The 21,449-nt window shown below is 43.5% G+C and overlaps 1 protein-coding gene across 1 annotated transcript; it reads left to right on the top strand.

Moving 5' to 3' along the window:
* Window positions 1-1,647: 1,647 nt before the first annotated feature.
* Window positions 1,648-20,784, top strand: frmpd1a (FERM and PDZ domain containing 1a; the record flags this gene model as incomplete). The annotated part of the gene is made up of 14 exons (XM_080030239.1): window positions 1,648-1,766; window positions 2,149-2,309; window positions 5,433-5,535; window positions 5,677-5,722; window positions 7,032-7,136; window positions 9,321-9,416; window positions 9,941-10,066; window positions 10,339-10,458; window positions 11,611-11,747; window positions 12,151-12,370; window positions 12,983-13,165; window positions 13,861-14,005; window positions 14,127-15,428; window positions 17,435-20,784. 14 exons carry the CDS (start codon window positions 1,648-1,650, stop codon window positions 20,782-20,784), a joined length of 6,213 nt encoding a protein of 2,070 aa, XP_079886365.1.
* Between the last annotated feature and the right edge of the window lie 665 nt (window positions 20,785-21,449).

The raw sequence follows: 21,449 nt of genomic DNA, 5'->3' as shown, positions 1-21,449 counted from the left end.
CATCCATCTAGGAATTCATTCAATTATCCGCCTCTATCATCCATCCGTTCTTGTTTTATAGATCAGTGTATCACTCAACCGTAAATGATTCATTCATTCATCTCTTCACTTATTCAATCCCTGCTTGTAGTCTCCTCCAGCTGTCATTTAGAGCAAGCTGCCTTCTTCTAAATGAACTGTCAACAGGACATGAGTAGCTCTTTCCCAGTCACAGTCTTTTGATGATGTGGAGGGGATTTTAGGTATCAGCTAATGACCAAGTCTTTGTCTTACTGTCTCAGATAGTGTGTGTGTGTGTGTGTGTGTGTGTGTGTGTGTGTGTGTGTGTGTGTGTGTGTGTGTGTGTGTGTGTGTGTGTGTGCGTGTGCGTGTGTGTGTGCGCGATGCATGCTTGTGTGTGAATTAATAAAAATTCTATATATATAAAAATATTTTTATTTGAAATGTATCATTAGTAAATGTAATCAAACAAACATGTTAATTTTAGTCAAACAAATGCCTACAAATACTAAAACCAGAAACACTTATCATTTGGAGTGGTCTTTTCATCTTTTTCCAGAGCGTGTTGGATGTACAAATGAATCAAGGTAGTGCTTTATTAGACATGGAGCGGATGAGTTAGCGAATAAGTAGTTTTGATTGCCATGTGTGTGACTAAACATGTGTGTTAATTGACAAAAAAGGATTTAACTTGAATTTGAATAGGTATCGTGAAGTTCTGTAAAATCACTTATTAGTATTTTTTAGCATTAGCCGGCATTTTAAAGTCAAAATTATATTAATGAAAATAATTGGCAATAATGAAAATAAATGTTAGTTGCGACCCTAAAAGCAACACCACTTTGTCCATGTCCATTCCCAAGTACATCTGTCCCTTTTAGTGACAACATTAATGGCTGTGGGCTTTGTATGGGTGAGTGTAAACTGATACGGAATGGAACCTATAATATTGCAAAGCTCCTCAAATGAACCCATTACCTCACAGCTCCATGTATTAGCCTGACTGCAACCCACAGACACCAGGAGCTACCCACGTCCATTACCACCGCCACCACAGACTGTCGATAATCATTAATGACCACCAGCTGCCTCACAGCAAACCCAACAGGGACCCATTTAAAGGAGACACCATTGTTATCGATAATAAGAAAATGCATGATATTATTGTTTACTGAGGTTTGATCAAATGGAAGCAATTTGCTCATAATTCGGGCTAAGAGCTTATTAAGCTGCATGAAGTAACCAAACATTATTGTTGACCTCAGCCCAGAAGTCCCACTGCCATGTCTAATGTGTTTGTGTCTCCTGTGTCTACAGTATGACGCACTGGGTTTTGCAAGTCATTTCTACTCATACTGTCAACTTGCATCTTGTATTCTGATCACTAAGATCTGTTGGGAGTAAGATTGCACATTTCACTTCCTCTCATAATGTTTATATTCTTTAAAATAGACAGAAAACACTTGAGCTGGAGTTTCAACCTTTCAGGAAAATTGCTTAAACTAAGTGCACCTGAGCTCCCTGCATTCTGTTTGATTTTTGGTTGGATTCATGAGCAAAATGTTTCTTTGCATTGCAGCGGCAGTTTTCCTGTAACGTGGAGCAGTGTAACTGACTTTACTGTATGTTTGCCCCCTTTGTAGGTAAATGGAGGAGCAGGACAGGAGCCGCTCCCCGTCCCGTAGGACCAGCCGGGTAGAGCAGGTGGTGGGACGATGGCTGAGACGCTCTCGAGATTTAGGCAGCCGCTCTCACTCTCTGAGCAGGTAACATGTTTTTGTATTTATCAAGATACCTTTTAAGTTTTTGAGATGTTTGTTTTAGTTAGATTATCCATTTCAGATCATCCTGTTAGTCTTTTTAACTGAGGGAGGAGACGATGAAAATGTGGAAATCAGAGGGGGGTTCACATTAGTAGTAGTGACTCATCTGGTCATCTGTATTAGCTTTTTCAATTAAATACTAAATAATTTATATTATATTTTGCAACTTATTATTAGGCTATTATTATTATTATGCTATATGTTTTATATATTTATTTTTTCTAACAAATATACACACATATACCACAGAACAAACCATAGAAGTACAAGTTGTCCTAAATGAATAGTTTTTTCATTTACTGTATGTGCACCTGCTCCTCTCCAGAGACCGGGTTGCAGTGGATGGAAAGACGGCGTCCAGTGGCTCTGATCATAGGAATTACCCTTTCCGCTTCAACATTCTGATCCCACGGGACCCAAGCCTCAACTCTCATGGGCTCACGTTGTCCTCCCAGACCCCCATCCTGGTGCAGGAGGTCACTCCAGGTACCGTTGATTAAATGTTAACATAGAAAAAAGGTCGAAAAGCCAAGCGACATTACAAAGAAGGTATGAAATGTTAAACTACTTTTGACAAAATATGAATTAGTTATTATTACCAGATAAGCCCCCTTTTCACCTGAGTGTCTGTTACAAGGCAGCCATCATAAAGCTGATCACTGAACATTTATTAAATCAAAAATATTGTTGTGTTTGTTCTTTTATAGACATATATGAAATCATCTTGTCCCTATAACAAATGCAGCGCTTCACACCCTGGGCAACTTATGAATAGAAGAAATACGGTACTGCTAGGGAGTTTGATTTCATAGCTGACACTGCATATTTAGGTGAGCCCAGCTCAGGCTCCTTCACCCATTGAGATCACATTCTACGTGACAGTTTCCATTGCCCATGTCTGCAGACTTTTGGTCTGCTTTGTCACTGTCTCCTGCCCAACAGCTGCTACTGTTCACATTGTAGGAGGTGAGACCCTGTGGCTGGGACCCTGTCATGACCTGTCATACTCATGGGATGCTTAAGCACAGATATGCCAGAATTTTTATAGTATTGAAGGTTTGTACTGTAACACAAGCTGCTAAGCAGCATATATAATTTAATCAAATCTAATGAATTGTTAAGACTTAAAAGTAGGAATTAATTTTTAACATGCATCTACTGTATATCCGTTAATTTACCTTACCTAAATACAATATATTGTACTTGTTATTAAAATTTAAGCTTCAGTAAAAACATTTACTGTACAACATTTGTATGCAATGAGGCTGACACCCTGCTACCAATTATAGCTCTCCATAATTGGTCAGAGAGTGATAAAATCAAATATATTCTGTTCTTTCGAGTGCATTTTGTCGTTCAATATCCCCTGTTGTTTTGCAAAGCACATGTAACAGCAAATGTAAAGCAAATGTAACAGTGGAGCTGTGCCAGGCCACTGCAGGCCTCTGGCCAGCGTACAAGACAAACTGTGTGTAAAGTAGAAACTCCAAGGGAGGCTGTGCTCTCATACTGCATACACAAATGGCATAACAAATGTGTGTGTGTGTATAAAGCATCTTCAATATAATGAGGAGTCCAAATAAAGGAGGAGCTTTATAAGGAGAGGGACTTTTTGTCCTTAATGAAGGCTCGCAGGCAGCATTTCTTCCCAGTCTCCATACCATAGTGCCCACAATAACTTCTTCCAATCAAATCCTTAATGGGCTTTTTGTTATGCATCTGAGAGATTGTGTTAGGTTGTGTTAAGGGTGCGATATGCATACATCTGGAGGTGTGCCTACAAATCTTCACTCAGTTAAATCTTTGACTGACTTTTGTCAGGAGGAGGTCAAATACTTAGGGCACTTTATAACTGCTGACCTGTCTGACGACAGGGACATCCGCAGACAGTACTGTATGATGTATGCACAAGCTAATATGTTGAAGCGCAAGTTTAGTATGTGTTCATTGTCTGTGAAGACCACTCTTTTTAAAGCTTTTTGCACCCCAATGTATACTGCCCACTTGTGGCGACGCTATAAGAAAAGCAGTATGCAGAAACTCAATGTGGCATATAATGATGGCATGAGGCTGCTGCTTCATATGCCACGTTGAAGCAGTGCAAGCCAAATGTTTGTCAGTGTTAATGTGCCCACCTGTCCTGCTGTGCTCAGGAATCTTATGTACAGATGTATGTGTAGACTATCGGAGTCATGTAACGGCATAATCACAACTCTAGTGAACCCTACAATGAGTGCGGTTAGGTTCACTTCCACATTATGGAACCATTGGCGCTTTAGCCTATATGCTAATATCTGAACACTCTTTGTGTAGTGTGGAACTGACAGCTGGAGTCTTTTTTAGTCTTTTTTATTGTTGTTTGTCTTTTTACTGTTTTTGTATTGTATTATGGACCGTTTTTCTCTGTGTCTGGAATAAAATTAAATCAAATCAAATCACTATTGACAGCTGGCAAGATAGCGTCAAATGTATCTTGCTATTAATTACAAACGAACTAGGTATATACTCCAGTCGATAAATAATTTGCAGTAATCAAATACATACTGTAACTTATATACTGAATGTAGGTATATTTGAAGTGCAGTTTGTTTCTGAGCTGCAGAGACACAAGGATCTAAATCTCCCCTGAGGTCCGGGGCAGATTACCTTGCTTTCCCCTGTCTGGCTCAAGTCTGCTCTGTCACCATCTGCTTGGGCCTGTCCCAAACACTAACACACACACACACACACACACACACACACACACACACGAACAAACATACACGCGCGAACACACACTTTTGCTCACGTCTCCTGTGGCCCGACTGAGGCTTGGCTGAATGTGTCCTCTCTCTCTCTGTCTATGTGGCAGGTGCTGCAGTATCTTGACAGTGGAATATGAATCTTTTTGTTTAAAAGCCTTTTGTAGAGCTATCAGTGTCACCTGCATCTGTCTGTGATCATAACTCAGTATTCAAAGGTTACGTTATGTTGTACAGACAAAGCCGCTACGATTCCAAATGTTTCTCATTTTTTCAGTGTTAAATGCACACAGTACTTCTGGACTTCTAAACATAGATCTGTTAATAAATGTGTGTTTTTTTCTGGTCACAATTCAGCAATTTTTTTATACCTAACTGTGTGCTGACTGTACAAGGTGTTTCCTCCATATATATCCTTATACAATGACAGAAAATACATTTACATTTCTAATCACCACTGACACTGGAGAAGCTGTGGAAGCGACAGCAGCCATTCCAGTAAGTGTTGGATGCTGACAACCGACAGTAATAGAAAGGTGACAGTTTATATCAAAACTGCAATCGAGGAGGGGAGAATAAAGACAGAGAGATACACTGTTGTCTGATACACCCTCAATTGGATGTACACTGATTAGATTGTGTGTTAGGTATGGGGAGCTTTGTAAAACAAAATTATGCGTGTGTGAGATGAAAGGAGATCTCTATAATACAGTCCCACTGTCTGTCATCAGCCCTTCTTTCAGTCCAAATACAGAGGCCGATTGAACAGCCTCAGGCATGACAACACAAGGACATTATGTGTGTGTGTGTGTGTGTGTGTGTGTGTGTGTGTGTGTGTGTGTGTGTGTGTCTGTGCGTGTGTTTCCAGGTGGTCCTGCAGATGGGCGGCTCGTCCCTGGCGACCAGCTTGTGAAGATCAATAACGTTGCAGTCGATGACCTGACCCCAGAGCAAGCTGCTGAAATAATCAGGTCTACTACACCGACAGCTGCCCTCACAAACACACACACACACACACACACATGCATGAATGTTTATTTGCATGTTTCAAATGAAGCTATGCATATCAAGTCTAACCTTTCCAGCCGTCCTTTGTTTTCTGTTTTTTTCAGGGAGTGTCAGGATTCGTTGACAATGACCGTCCTCAGAACGATGCTGGTGAGTGTGGAGCATCTAACCAACCACACACACAGCCCACACAAACACACATTCACTCACCAAGTTACACTGATAGACACTTTATTGAAACTCAAATTCCAAATTCAGATGAAAATAGAGCTTTCCTTGTTTTCTATTAAATACTATATATATACAGTATATACTGCCCAGGCATGTACAGCATGTTTACGTATGACCTTTAAAATCTGTTCAAGAAACCCATCATTCAGCATGTCGATGAGGTGTGGGGCCCAGTGTCATTGATAACATGCTTCCTGTCACCAAGCTCCCAGCAATACATTAGCGTTAACAGTGACGACACGTTACACCCTCGGGAAACTGCCCCCATGCCTCAGATGGACACACGCTCTATCATGATCACTCAATCTGTGTGTGTGTGTGTGTGTGTGTGTGTGTGTGTGTGTGTTGGTCGTGAACGTTGACCTGTGACGGTGACGTCTGTGTTTGTACTGAGGTGAACTAGATGGGTAACTCAACATCCTCAGTGTTTCTCATCAGCGGCTGTGCTGATGGTAGCATGGTGACCCTCTGATTCAATGCTCACGGCTCCTCCAAGAAATCATTCAAGTAAACATCAGAAGAATTTGGACCCATGGCCATGCCTAAGTGATTAAAATTTTGTATTCAAGTCAGACAGTGATTTAAGAGCGGGAGGATTGTTTGGCAGTTTCTTCTGGGTCTTTCAGTCCACCAGCAGCTTTTACAGTAATGAAAGCAACAATGTTACTTTCCTTGACACTGAGCACATATCCTTAACGTTAAAATGAATGCATAATGGATATCGCTTGATAGAACTGCACCATTGTCAGCATTTATATGGATGTGCTGATGTACTATCACTACATTCATGCATTTTTAAAAATGAATGCACCCATCTTTATACAGTATCATATGACTTTCAAGCTACTGTTTACATTTCTACAAGATAAGTGGCTATTCTTTTTCAATGTGTTCACATTGTTCCCAGATACTGCATGCATTTTAAAACAACTTGGTACAATGACAACTTCTTAGTCCCTGTTTTCCCACAATACACTGCAAACACTGAATGTTTGATAACATTACCCTTTGATATTATAGTTCTTTTAAATAGCTTTAATGTCATTATTGATATTGGGGCTGTCTACAGCCTGTTGTAGGAGTCAACCTACGAAAAATTATAAATCAAAGAGATAATAAAATGTATTCCCCTTTCCCCCCATATGTCGGGCTTCACTGAAAATATACCTGCCCCAATTTCAGTCCTGATGAAATGACAAGCTGATTTATTGTTTTGTATTCCTCCCAGGGCCCAAAGTCCTCATTCATCACACCAGAGAAGAGGGCCAAGCTCAGGTCCAACCCAGTGAAGGTTCACTTTGCTGAGGAGGTGGAAGTCAATGGACACTGTCAGGTGAGTGAGTGGAACATGGTATGTCATTATTCTTAACCACTGATGTTTAAAACATACAAAGCAGCTTTAGAACCTCCATTCCTCTCTTTAGTGTTTGCTTATGTGTTTGGCAGTGTGTCCATCACTTCTATCTACAACTTTTTTTTATAATGATTGTTGGCTACTTGTGTATTTTTGTACACATTTGTATTGGCTGAAGGAAGCTGACTGTTCAGGTTATCTGTGCCATTAAGAAGCCATTTGCATGCTGCATATCTGGATTAATTATCTGGATAATGAAAATGATTGACACCCGTTATTATTAGGCTGTCTTGTTTTGTCCTTTTCATCATTATGATCAGATACTAATATGTAAATGAGGTTGCTGGCAGAGAGCTGTTGGCGTGATAGTGCTATTGGCTCTGTTTACTTCTCCTTTGGTGTGCAGATTTTCCTCTTTGCGTGTGGGTGACCACAGTAAACAGTCCTACCAATGGTTACGCACCATTCCACTTATCAACAGGTGATGGTAACATGTCAACATACGCTGCATTGTGCCAGCAAAGGCAAAGATGAAGTGTGCAAGTACTCTACATATGGACGTAAACAATGTTAAACTTAAAATACTGTAACACGTAAGCATAAATGTAGTGTGTTCACAAGACTAAAATGGTTTAATGACCTGATGTACCTTTCAATATGGAGGAGTGATGTTTTATCGTTGTTCAGCATTATTCCACACTGTTTGCAGTTTTTCTCTTAAAACCCTGGCTCGGGTTGGTCCCAGTTCCCATCCTGCCAGCGGATGTGAAATGAGCTGGATGAGAAAAAACCACAGAGTGCCCATTACTAATCACAGAGAAAACACGGATCGATATCTGCCTCATCCTCCAGTCCTAATGTCTGTGATTACAGGACAAGGGCCATGAGATTAGGGCGAGAGTGGCAGAGAGAGAGAGTGAGTGAGAGAGTGAGGGAACAGGGTGTGTGTGTGTGTGTGTGTGTGTGTGTGTGTGTGTGTGTGTGTGTGTGTTGTGTGTGTGTGTCTAGCCATAGTTAAAAGGGAGAGGAAACAAGAGAAATGGAGAACGGCAGTGTGACTAGGGAGGGGTTGTCTGAACATTTGAAAGCTCTCAAAATTGAACTTCAAAACATACAGACATCAATGTTGCATTACATCACCCCGTGTCAATACACTTTCTCTAAAATGAGAGAGAACCAGGATGAGGCAGAGAAAGATGACTCACCACAGAGAGCTAGTCCGACAGAAACAGGCCAAACGGAGGATATGATGGGAAGAAATGCACCGTGAGAGGAGCCGAGAGTTAAAATGGCAGAGGCTAATCCCTCTCTTTCATTGTGTAAGTGTGTTGTAATGTGTAAAGCTTATTCCCCATGTTACTTCCCGGTCATTTGAAAATACAATCCGTCTGGGTTTAAAACAGAAGTGTAAGGACATTTCTTATCCTAATAAAAACTTCTAATCTTAGTCATCATTAGATGCATTTCTCCCCTGTTTTTATGAGCATTCTCAATTCGCTTTAGGCGGAGGTGAAAAGGTTGGTGTGTGTGTATATGAAAAATAAATGTGAATGGAAACAAAGTTTTTAAATAAATCATGATGTACACTGAAGCTTCTGCTCAACAGAAGAGTATAATAAGAGCAGACAAAATCATCAGATCTTTGACGCGTGGGAGGAGGCTGCAACCTTCTTCACATGAATACATTCAACAGAAAGACATGTCATACTTCTGTCATGCTTCTACGTGGTCTCCCATTGCTTGATGATAGACGCTATACAAACAAATTCAACTCATTATATTGTATTTCTACCAGGTCTGTTCTGTTCTGTACCTTTTTAACTGGCATAAATAAAAAAGGTATTCACAGATCCAGAAAAAATCACCTAAAATTGCATGAAATACATCAACTACAGTTCTATCAAAGAACACACGAGAAAAGCTACCATATTACTCCCAGACATGTACATTGGCTACCAGTTTTTCACAGAATCAAACAATATACTGTACATAGTGACACAAGCCAGCTTCTCCTCTTGACTCTATCTCCTATCCTTCTTTCAGGCTGTCCCTCAAAATCCTTGAAGGGTTAGGGTTAGGGTTGCCTTGAATCAGCAGGTTTTACGATGCCCACAGTTTCATCTCACACTTCCGCTGACCCCTGACCCCATTTCTGATTCACAGGGCAACTCGCTGCTCTTCTTGCCTAACGTTCTGAAGGTGTATCTGGAGAACGGGCAGACCAAGGCCTTCAAATTTGAACCCAGCACAACGGTCAAGGTACTATGCACTGCTACGGACCACCATGTCTATATCATTTCCTTTTTTATGACCATCTTTCATGTCTCCCTCACACTGGATACGTCACAGCCGTGGTGGAGATTGGGGGGTTCAGCGATGACCCCGAGGTTTATGATGTACTCGTGTAATGGAAGTATTCTCTGCCATTCTTAATCAAGCCAAAATAGATCTTTGTTGTCTCTTCCTTCTTGTTCAAAGTATTGTGAGTGAAATGGTCAAATCAAGGAGAGTGTTGTGAACTCTATAAATGTGAATAATGTAATACAATACATTGACGAGCCTGCAGAAAGTTTCTTATTTAAACAAACCATATAACCTCAGACAATATTGCATTCAATGTATTGTCCCATTCTAATATTCACCTTCCTAGATTTGCCAACTGCTCAGTCTTAATTTTCTTTTCATTGAGACCTACAACGCTCAGCTCGGCTCCCCTCAGCAATTATGTTTTGTGATTATATCAAATATTGTCTCTCAAAAATGTAATTATCTCTGTGCATCAGGACATTGTGATGACACTGAGGGAAAAACTTTCGCTCAGCCGCATTGAACACTTCTCCCTGGTGCTGGAGCAGCAGCACAGCATCACCAAACTACTGCTGCTACATGAGGAGGAGCGGATACAGCAGGTGCACACACACACACACACACACACACACACACACACACTGCAACAATTATTTATGTTGCAGGGACATATCTACAACAAGGCTTTACCTGCTTTCCACTGTATGTATTTGAAGCAAAGTGCATGTGTGTGTGTGTGTGTGTGTGTGTGTGTGTGTGTGTGTGTGTGTGTGTGTGTGTGTGTGTGTGTGTGTGTGTGTGTGTGTGTGTGTGTGTGTGTGTGTGTGTGTGTGTGTGTGTGTGTGTGTGTGTGTGTGTGTGTGTGTGTTTCCAGGTGGTCCAGAAGAAAGAGGCCCATGACTTCAGGTGCCTGTTCCGTGTTTGTTTCATGCCCAAAAGCCTCCAGGGGATGCTGCAGGTGGATCCCACTGCCTTTGAGTACCTCTACCTGCAGGTAGGTCCATCAACCACTGACCCACTGAGAAACCTCAGGAAGTGAAGTTTTTGTAATGTCCCAGAAAAAGTGATTTGAATCAGTAGACTGAAATGTCAGCTTGTTTTGTAATTGCAGTATTTCACATCCTATCCTGTAGCTCCTTGTTTCAAACAAGGAAAACAAGGATTTTGTCACTCAACAAGCAAAGCCTAAACAGTTACATTGCATGAGTCAAAGAAACTCTCTGGCTCACTATGTAGGAGAGCCACACTTAGATTTTTGATAAAAGTTCTAGTTATGGATGTTTTTGCTCAAATATATGTATATTACTAGGGCTGTCAAGCGATTAAAAAATGAATCTAATTAATTACAGGCTCTGTGATTAATTAATCTAAATTAATCGCACACTTATATGACACTTTTATGCCTGTTTATAAACAACTGTAGGCCTATAGGCTACCGTTCGTCTCTCTCTCTCCGTCTCTCGTAACTTCTGTCTCCTCCCCTCAGCCAGGCTTCTACATTAAATATATTTAGGAACTACTAGCGCCGAAAGAAAAAAAACACAAAAAAACAAGCAGGCTAAATGACGCACACACACACACACACAGAGGAAAAAAGACAGTCATATGCTAGGAAGAGTGAGAGGGGGCGGGTGTCCGTTGAGACGATCGCAACTAGCAAACAAAAGTGAGACACAAGGAAGTTTGAGAGATAGGCCTACTGTTTTGAACCTACATTGTTAATTAGGCACCCACTAAATCAATAATGCACAAACACTGCGAGAATAACATAAGACGTATTCCTATACCTTCATGCTTATTTGCCCGGAGCAGCCCATAACATAGAGCCCTCGGCCCCTTTCCCCTGCTTCTTTCTTTACTCTTTAATCCCGTGCAGGCCGTGTCCGCAAGATACAGGTGCAGCTTCGCTATCATCTCACCTCTTTAGCACCGGGTCAAAGGGCAATATAGAAGTGGGATTAATCTGCGTTAATTTTTTTAATCGCGTTAATTTTTCTGTGATTAATTAATCGAAATGAACGCGTTAATTTGACAGCCCTATATATTACACATCATTGTTTGATTTTAAATTGAATGATAATCATTCAATTTGTAATGTTATGTATTTGAACTATCTGTACTGTCTCTTGCTGTCTGTGTGTGTCAGGGGGTGAATGATGTGCTGCAGGAGCGCTTTGCAATAGAGATGAGGTGTAACACCGCGCTGCGACTCGCTGCGCTGCACATACAGGAGAGACTGGCAAGCTGTGGACAGTCACAAAAGACCAACTTGAAGATTATCATGTGAGACACATACACACACACACACACACACACACACACACACACACACACACACACACACACATGTATAATATATCCATCCACAGGATTTGATTCCTTGAGAAGTGGGGTTCCACACTGGTTCTGCCTTGTGGAGGGGCATTGGGACAATAATGAATATTTACTGAACAGGTTTTTCTGAGCAGCACCCCGTCTTATAGTCAGTACAGGATCACAGGTCCTCTTGGTGAGCATGTTGCAGTCTCCAGGAAAGGAAATGGTTTAGAAATGAAAAGGATGCCATTCCATTGGTAGTTTGTACACACACATACTGCACACACACACACACTCACACACACATCCTCTGAACGGTCTAGTCCACACAAACAGACCCTCTCAGTCTGTGATTCTGTGTTTGTTCCAGGAAGACGTGGGGCATCGAGAACTTTGTGTCTTCCACCTTGTTGAGGAACATGCGCGAGAAAGATCTGAGGAAGGCCATCTGCTACCACATGAAGAAGAGCCACTCAATGCAAGATCCCAAGCAGAAGGGCATGTCGGTGGACCAGGCACGGATCAACTACCTGGAGGAGTTGAGTGAGCTCAAGTGCTTTGGAGGGAAATCCTTCAGTGCAACCATGCTGGTAGGCTTTTCAACAACTGTATGTATAGGCAATCTACTGTATAAAAATATATATATAGCCCTTCCGTTGGAATTTGGTGCATGTAAGTAAACCGTCTCCACTGATCACAGTAAAGGGGCAGAAAATCTACACATTTCACTGCAAATGTAATACGCATGTGTGGAGTGGAGCCATGATGTCATCGTTTCACTTCAAGTAGTGTATTGTCTTTATGTTGAAGGTCAGACAACAATACAATGAAATTAAGGTAGCACATCCAGAGACATGAAAATAGCCAGCATCTACTGAGACATTAAGTTATAAATAGGACACTGAGTAATAAATAAACATAAACATAAAACATAAAAATATACTATTTAAGGCACACAGGTATGCTATTGCACCGGAGAACCACAGGGAACAGGTTTAGGTAGTTGACACAGTGACGCTGGAGTTGCGAAGTCAAAAGATGTCCCTCTCAAAACACGTCCCTCTCAAAACACGGTTTTAAAGGTTCTTGTTTTCAAACGCTGTTGTCTATCATGTTCTAAAACGTTGCAGTGTAAAAAGGCCCTAAAGTTTCAATCTTCCCATTTCTATACTTTCTCCTCCTCTGTGTTTAACCTCCCTCAGCTCCAGGACAGAGAGTCCATGGTGTCCCTGTTGGTGGGCGCGCGGTACGGAGTGAGTCAGGTGGTCAACCACAAGCTGAGCATCCTGTCCACACTCACAGAGTTCAACAGCATCACGCGCATCGAGCTGCTGCCTGAATCCGACAAGGTCAGCCTGGTCAAGATATACCTGCAGGACATCAAGGTAAGAGAAAATGCTGTTCACCTCACCAAGAAGCTTTCACTTTGAACTAACTGAATCAGCATCACAAACACTGCTACAAAGGTTTTGTTTCATCAATTTTTGCTCACCCTTTGTAGTAGTTTTGTCTGTATTTAGAATGCGTCATGATTTTATTTTTTTAAATTTTTTGAGACAGTGCGCTTTTATTGCTTTTATTTAATAGATTTAGTTTGCCTGCACCCGCAGTTTGACCACAATATTTAGACAGAGGCTTGGAAGTTCTGTTTGCAAGCTTATGAATACAACTGAATAGCCTTAAAACTAAACTTGACCTACCACCATTTTTAAAGGTGATAACATGATAACTACAATGTGCACACTTTGTCATGAAAAGTATTACAAAACAAAGTGCTCTTACTTATGTTGCACCTACATGTGGCACATGTGCTCGTTGAAGCTAATGTACTCACGTGGTTCTTCCTGTTCTGAGTTTGTACCTTCATGGTTGAATGCACTTATTGGAAGTCGCTTTGGATAAAAGTGTTGGCTAAATGGTAATATTGTTAATATAATGTAATATTACAACTGCTTTTTCATCAATATTATGATCCTTTTTGAAACAACACGATTACTGCTTATGCTAAGTGTAATTTCACTGCTGAAACCCCTTTCCTTGTCTCATCTTCTATCAACTTGTCTCCCTTTTTCATTCAAAGCCCATCACATTGCTATTGGAGTCAGTGGCCTCCAAAGACATGTCCTGCCTAATAGCGGGGTACTGTCGAGTGTTTGTGGACCCCCACCTCAACATCTTTCCCTGGGTAGCTGACTTCAGGAAGCACAGAGTGTCTGCTGAGGAAGGTACAGGAGAGGAAAACACATGCACTTAAATGTACAGCCATACAAATTAAGTTACACACAAACACCACCTGCACGTTCTGAATAATACATAACTGTTTCTATGTCGGCGGTGTGTTCACAGGTTATGTCTCGCGGTGTGCCAGTGACTCAGACAACTCCTCGGACTTGGACATGGACCCAATGGTGTCTCATCGCGACGACAGGCCCCGCCCTCGAGTTCGATCCTCATCCGACCCCGCGGGGGGAAAAAGAAAAGAAAGGAGGAGACACAGAGGAGATAGATTGTGGAGGGATAAAAAACAAAAGGATGAAAAAGACGCTGACACAGAGAAGGAAAAGTGTCCGCTCGATAAGAATGGAGAGGGTAAGACGGAAGATTCAGAACCCAAGGAGGTGACAGAGAAAAAACCGCTGGATGGTTGGCCGAAAGAGATGGACGAAACGAACAATATTTCTGGGGAAAAAGTAGAAGAAGAAGTTCAAAAGGGAGGTAAAGAAGAGGTGCGCGCAGCAGAAGAGCAACCGTCCGTATCAGAAGACTCCTGTCGCTCTGACTCCCGCGTCATCACCAGCCCGTCCAGTGACTCTCTGGACGCTTTGGAGGAGGACGATTTGATCACCTGTTCTTCTTCCTCCTTACACCCCAACGCTCACTCACAAACACATCTCTCCCATAGCCACTCTGCCATCCAGCTCGGTCCGTACTCTCAAAGGCAAGTTCAGCCCCACCTCCTAGCCCCTCCGCCGGCTCACTCCCATCCCCTCATCCAGCTCACAGTACCGGGCAGGAGGTCGGGCGACGGGGGCGATCCCCAGCTCCTGGCACATATCTCCCATTCTGCAAGCTTCGACGACATGGGAAGAGTCTCAGGTGACCCGCGCTCCGACGACAGCTCCCTGTGTTTCGCCGAGCTCTCCCGCCTGGTGGACTTCCTGCCCAGCCCCCCGGAGGCCAGCGAGGAAGAGGACGATGAGGTAGAGGAGCTGAGGAGGAGGAGGAGGAAGATGATGAAGGAAATGAACGAGTCGATAAGGAGGGCAGGCGAAGGCGGCTTGAAGGATCATCCGCTCTCTCCTCCCCTGTCCTCCTCACACGGGGAGTTTGTCTTCAACTTTGACCAGAGCGACGCGCGCTGCTACTACAACCTCTGCTCCAACATCACGCCCGACAGCGCCCGCAGCCTCTCCCGTCCCATGATGCAACAGGGAGAGGGGGAAGATGTGGAGGAGGAGACGGAGGTGGAGGTAGAGGAGGGGGTGGAGGAGGTGGAGGGAGATCCAGTCAAAGCAGACGACCTGGAGCCCATCCCCATCCTCCATCCACCGCCCGGCTTTGGAGACAGCAGCTCAGACGAGGAGTTCTTTGACGCCAGAGATGGCTTTCATTCGCCTGATGACCCCACTGCCGGGCCCATGAGGAGAGGTGATTGGGTTTTGTTTGTTTCTTTTGTTTTGTTTTTATTTATTGCACATAAACAGAGGTTCAATGTAAGTACATTTGCTCAAGTACTGTACTTTATACTTCTACTCCACTACAATTCAGTGTGAAATATTCTACTTTTTACTCCACTACATTTAGCTGATAACTGAAGATACTAGTTAAGTTAAGATACTTTTATTAGTCAATGGTTACATTGAAATTTGTCTTTCCGCATATCCCCTCTCAAGTTACCAAACTTGGAGGGGGTCAGAGCGCAGGGTCAGCCATAGTACAGCGCCCCTAGAGCAGTTTGGGGTTAAATGTTTTGCTCAAGGACTAGTTACTTTAGGAATTCAGATTTGAAGAGTGAATATATTGTTACTTCCCAACAGTATTAAGGCCTACAAGTAGCCTATACATTAGTCGATTCAGCGATGGTTGATTGACTGTTGACTATTTTGATAATATTAATTCTAATTAATGGACATATGAAAATAAATAATAGATCAGTAAAAAAGGAACAAGATGCAGTAAAAATAGAAAATAAAACAATAACTAAGATATGCAGGAAGAGCCAAAAAAACATAAGGGCTTGCCGGTTGGCCCTCCAAATGTTAGACATTCAACATGAAGACAAATAAAGCAGTAAATAAAAGCGTGATAGGGGAAAATTAAGACAGAGTGATTGTGATGTTGTATTGCTTAACTTAAGGCTCTTGCAGTCTTTTATATGACTTGGTTAACGGTTCCATCAATGAGGACCTCGGAATCTAATGGAAAATTGAGAAAAGATAGTCCGAAAGACAGTAGGATTAAGATTATTGGCTGACCTTGTGTTGTAATGATGGATTGGTCAGTACAAATTTGAAGATGGTTTAGGGAGAAACTACGGAGGATACTTAGTGACTGGTGAGGCTAATACATGACTGTCATGCTTCTGCTGCCATCTAGTGGTGTTAGTCCACAAAGTGAAACAATTTAACATTACAGGGCAATGTAACATTTCTAGTACACCACACCTCTTCTGTAACTGTGATGATGGATGTCCTTCACTGCCTATAAAGATTCAGACTAAAGAGCCTTCAGAGCTCAGTGCAGTAATGCTCTCCTGACAGAAAATATATGGCATTCCATTCATTACTGTTACAGTTGTTGGCAGCAGGGTAACAGGGATTGGACCAAAGCACAAGCCGTTGACGCAGCAGGTTAGTTTATTGCTATATATGGCTGACTGGCAGGTACCGGTACACAGGCAGGCAGACGTGTAACAGGTATAATTTCATTTTATTTTTTTTACTTTCTCACTCTCAACCATAGATTTCCAACTGACTAATGAGCTGATTCAATATTGAAGTGATATCAGTGCAGCACACATATTCTTTCAGCCCAGGTTGTCCTGAAAAAAATTGTATTTGTTCACTGTGCATTACAGAGTTGATTACTGGGATATCTGGGTGTGTCTTATCCGTCTTACATGAGTACCAGTATTTTCAATTTGTGCAACTTGATACTTTACATTGTACTTTTCACTCCACTATGTTTACTTGACAGCTTGAGTAACCAGTACATTTTCAAACAATACAGTGCAAGTTAAAGATTAAAACAGTTGTTCCCCACCTTTTTGACTTTTGTTATAGGTCCAAATGATCAAATATAAACAATTAGTCCGTATAAGCACAATTTATCTTTTAATCTGTGCCAAAGAACGTACTTTAATCATCTCACAACCCCTCCAATTTATCTATGAACTTACTTGAGAACCACTGTATACAAAGTAATTTACACTAGCTGCATCTCCAGCAGCTTCAACAGTACCATGCTACTTAGATATTGATGCCACAGTATTGATTACCTACTAATATATACATGATATATGAGTCTCAGATGAGCATGAGTTTGGGAATGTTATCCCCCTATGCCCAGTGGAAATAGGGTTTTAGCTTGTTTGTGACATAAAAAGCTAATTTTATAAACCAAAGTGTGGCTGAGTTCTTTTTCCTGTCTTGCAGATATTTGCACAGAGATGAAAGTGGACTCCCTCAGCACGCTCAGCCTCAGTGACATCCGAGTCTCTGTGACGGACGTGGGACAAGAGGGAGAAATGGAGGAGGTCAGACCAGGAGGAGATGAGGAAGGAGGGGGCAGAGAAACATTGTTCCAGCTCAGAAAAAGATCCCGCAAGCGCCGCTCTTTCATGGAAACTGATTTCACCTCCAGGGTGTCATATCCAGAGCCAGATCCAGAATCAAATCAGGATCAGGTCTCTGGTAGGCTTCATGAGAACCTTTTGGCCGAGGCCAGTGATGTACACATGCTGAGTTCGGACCAAAGCCAGATTCCCAGTCTCACTGTGACTTCCCTGACTCACTCGGAAGGGGAACCGGCTCAGCTCGAGTCCAAACCCATACTGTCCAAACCCGGCTCGCATGGACCTGGCTTTCCATATGGTTCAAGTTCTCACGAGCAGACCACAGAGCCACAGGGCCCCTCCAGGACCAGGAAGCAAGACATGGAGATGGAACCTGACGCTATGGAAACCAAATCGGTCACAGATTCCATGAAGGCATCGTCCACTTCCATCAGTGTCGTCCGCTGTCGGGTTGATCCAGACGGGAAGGAGAGTGCTGATCGGAGGGGGGACGGAAAGGAGGAGATAGTGGAGGAGGGAGAGAAGCAGGAGAAAAGCAGTGTGTCTGGGAATGGGCCCTTTACCAGTCATATGTTTCTGCCAGAAATCACTAAGGAGGAAGAAGAGGGGATGATAGGGTGCTCATCCAGTTCAAAGAGACCACTCATAGGTTCTAAAAGGCAGCCAGAGTCCAATACACTGTCCACATGTCTAATAGATGTGAATAAAAAGAGGAGTAACGGCCTTTTGGGAGTCCATCTAATCGCCAGAGAACAAAACTCGTATGTAGATGAACATATTGTTGAGGGTGTGTGTGATAAGTCAAACCCTCCATCATACTCACCGCCTCCACCTCCGCCCTCAACCCCTCTACCTCCAATTCCAGTTCTTCACAAATCCCATAGTGACTGTTTGGCAGAGGAAGAAGAGGGCAGAGGAAATACAGAAAGCTCAACTAAAATGGCTTCATCTAAATCTGAGGAGACGCTACCTAGCAGTCAAAATCACACTATCAAGGCACATTTCCATTCAGAGGTTACCCCCAGTGTGAATGAGGAAGAAGCCCTTGGTGGTGTTAGTTCTACTCTGACTACCAGCGACGAAGTTACTGACAATTCGGACGATGTTTTCGACGATGACGAGATGAATAATTCCCCAAATTCTAGTTGTAGTGACAAGAGAGATGATTTGACTTTAACTACAAAGCATAACGTCAGTGCTAATGCAGCTACAACAGGTAACGGTGAGGTCCCCATGACTATCAAGTCTCTTACTAATACTATAAACTCAATCACTGCAAAGCTAGGAGCTGCAACAAGTGTCTCATCTCCCGCATTTATTTCAGGTTCTATACCCAAAAGTGAAGTTGTACATGAAAGTGCTTCATGTTCTAATCCGATTGTAGAAACCCCCAGAAGTGAGTCCACCACGCCGAGTACCGCAGAAGCTAAAGATGTTTTAGCTAGCCCTAGCATTGTAACAGCTAACATGGCAGCAACCCATGATCTCTCCAAAGATCCACCCTCTCCAACTCACTTCCTTTACCAGACCTGTTCCCCGAGCTTTATGGGTCGCTTGTCTGAATCCACGCTTAGAGGGAAGATCCAACAGCTGCCCATGTATTTCTCACGCTCCCAGGAAACCCTCAACAACGTGGCTCAGAGTCCAACTGAGGACAAAGGTAGGTCTGACGCAAGGATCACCATCAAAGTCACGGATGTTCATGACGTCACACAAACGTTAGACTTTGAAATGGACACAACTGTAGAATCTATGGAGTCAGACGATTCAGATTCAACCCTTACGGGATCAGAAGTGGAGGGGGAGTTTTTCGTGGAAACGACCTCAGCTAGCGAGCAAACACGTTTTCATTCAAAGTCAGCAGCAAAGGAATTAAGCTTCCCTGTCCGGACTGAGCCCAAACCCCAACACCAAAATAAACTTCTGTACACTGGATCTATCATCAACACACCAGGACCAATCACAGAGCCCCCAGCCTCTATAGCAAACAGCCTGAAAAGAGACACTTCAGTCCAAAAGATGGACACTCCCGGCCCTATAACACACGCATCACCCTCTATCCCCGCTCCAATAGTGGTGACCACTCAGAATCTAAACGGGCCAGGACTCTCTTTTCACACTCAGTCACAGAAGCTAAGGCGGACCAGTAGCGACAGGCCTTTGGTGGATCTCTGCAGGCCTACGGGGCAGAATTCAGCCTCACCAAAAACACTTCCATCAGGCTGTAGGGTGTTTACCATCTGTGAGGAACAATCCCAGACAAAGACCCCAGCGGAGGCGGAGAGCACCCCACCCTTGAAGTCTGAGTTTGGTTGCACTTCTGTGCTAGCGTCTGGATGTGAGACAGTTTTGGAAGGGGTGCAGGTGCCGCTTGACGCGTGCGGTTGCCCAGCGGTCTACACCAACTGCTTCAGCGGCGGGGAAAGCTTCGACGAGGAGCTGACGGTCTACGAGTTCTCCCGGCGCACACAAAGTGGCGGTGTGACCCAGGCTTCTGGAGCAGATCTCCCTCTCATCACCTCTCCACCCTCTTCCTTCATCTCCTCCACCAACTCTCCCTCCTTCCCACGCTCCCTCCTGTTCTCCTCCTCTACCTCCGAGCTCAGCCCTCTGCTCTCGCCGCTGTCCGAAGCCTCCGACCGCTTCCTGTCTCAGACACACAAGGACACCATCAGTCGGCTGGGTCAGCAGTGTTACCCAGAACCCCCGGCGGGTTTCCAGGTGCTGCGTGTAGACGTGGACCAACTTCTCTCCATTCTGGAGAGCAGCGGCGCCGACCGACCCGAGGAGGGCCACGGAGGGCGCCACCCGAGAGACACATGCCCCGCCCACTTTACAGAAAACAAGCGGGTGCTCCAGATGGAGGCTCGGCGGCTCATGTCAGGCTGCCAGAAGGTTGTGGGGATCGGACAGAGCCCAGAGGAAATGCTTCACTCCCTGGCTAGCAGCTTCCGGACCCTGGTGGAGTTGGCAGGTATTTGCCTCTGGTTCTCTGGTTGTGACAGGTGCGACCGGAGGAACGCGGAGGCGGTGGCGGGTCTGGCCGACGTGGCCCGCTCCTTCAGGGACTTCTGTCTGGCAGCGGAGCGAGCCAGCAGCAAGCGCACCTGCCAAGACCTAAGCACCAAGCTGCTAGCCAAACAGTGCACCGCGCTCACCGCCTCTGTCTTCTGCCTCACTCAGCTGTTCCGCACCCTCACTGCACTATGAGTGGACCTCAACCTCTGTAGTCTTTGGAATTACTTTGAATCAAGCTGTGGTGCGTAACATTAGACACATGGAGTTACCAGTGAGCCCCACAGATGCTGCAGGCGTGGGCCCAGTTTGACTCAAGACAGTCATGTTAAGGATGGGCTGTAGATCGTGAGGGGGAGGTTCCCTCAGAAATAAACTGTGGTCCATGACATCTCAAATGATCACAAAAGATCATTTAGCATTGTTGAGGTTCATGTGGTTACTGACTATACGCTGTGCACGTACTTCAGCCCTGAAAGCAAACAGTCAACAACCAGACTGTAGAATGGTGCAAGCTGCAAAAGCAGAACCTACTTGCATTCCAGTATTGAGGAACTGCTATACTTGAATGTATTCTGTTATCTATTATTTTTATTTATTTAGTAATCTATTAAGTTAAGAAGTTACTACAGTGAGTGAGCAAGGAATGTAAAGATCAGGAAAGAAGAAAAAAATGCTAATGTTTACAGACAAAGCTTTAGACAGAGGAGTAGTTGGCCTTTTACACACACAAACACACACACACAAGCACACACCTTCAGATACACAGAAAAAAAATCACCATTTGATACCAATAAGACACAAACCCTTATGTTTGACTGACAAACAATATGACAATAAGAAATAAATAGCAGTTTACT

This window comes from Ammodytes marinus (assembly GCF_949987685.1).
Source record: "Ammodytes marinus genome assembly, chromosome: 6".
NCBI classification, from domain to species: domain Eukaryota; kingdom Metazoa; phylum Chordata; class Actinopteri; order Uranoscopiformes; family Ammodytidae; genus Ammodytes; species Ammodytes marinus.
This window is presented reverse-complemented; position numbering and strand designations above follow the sequence as displayed.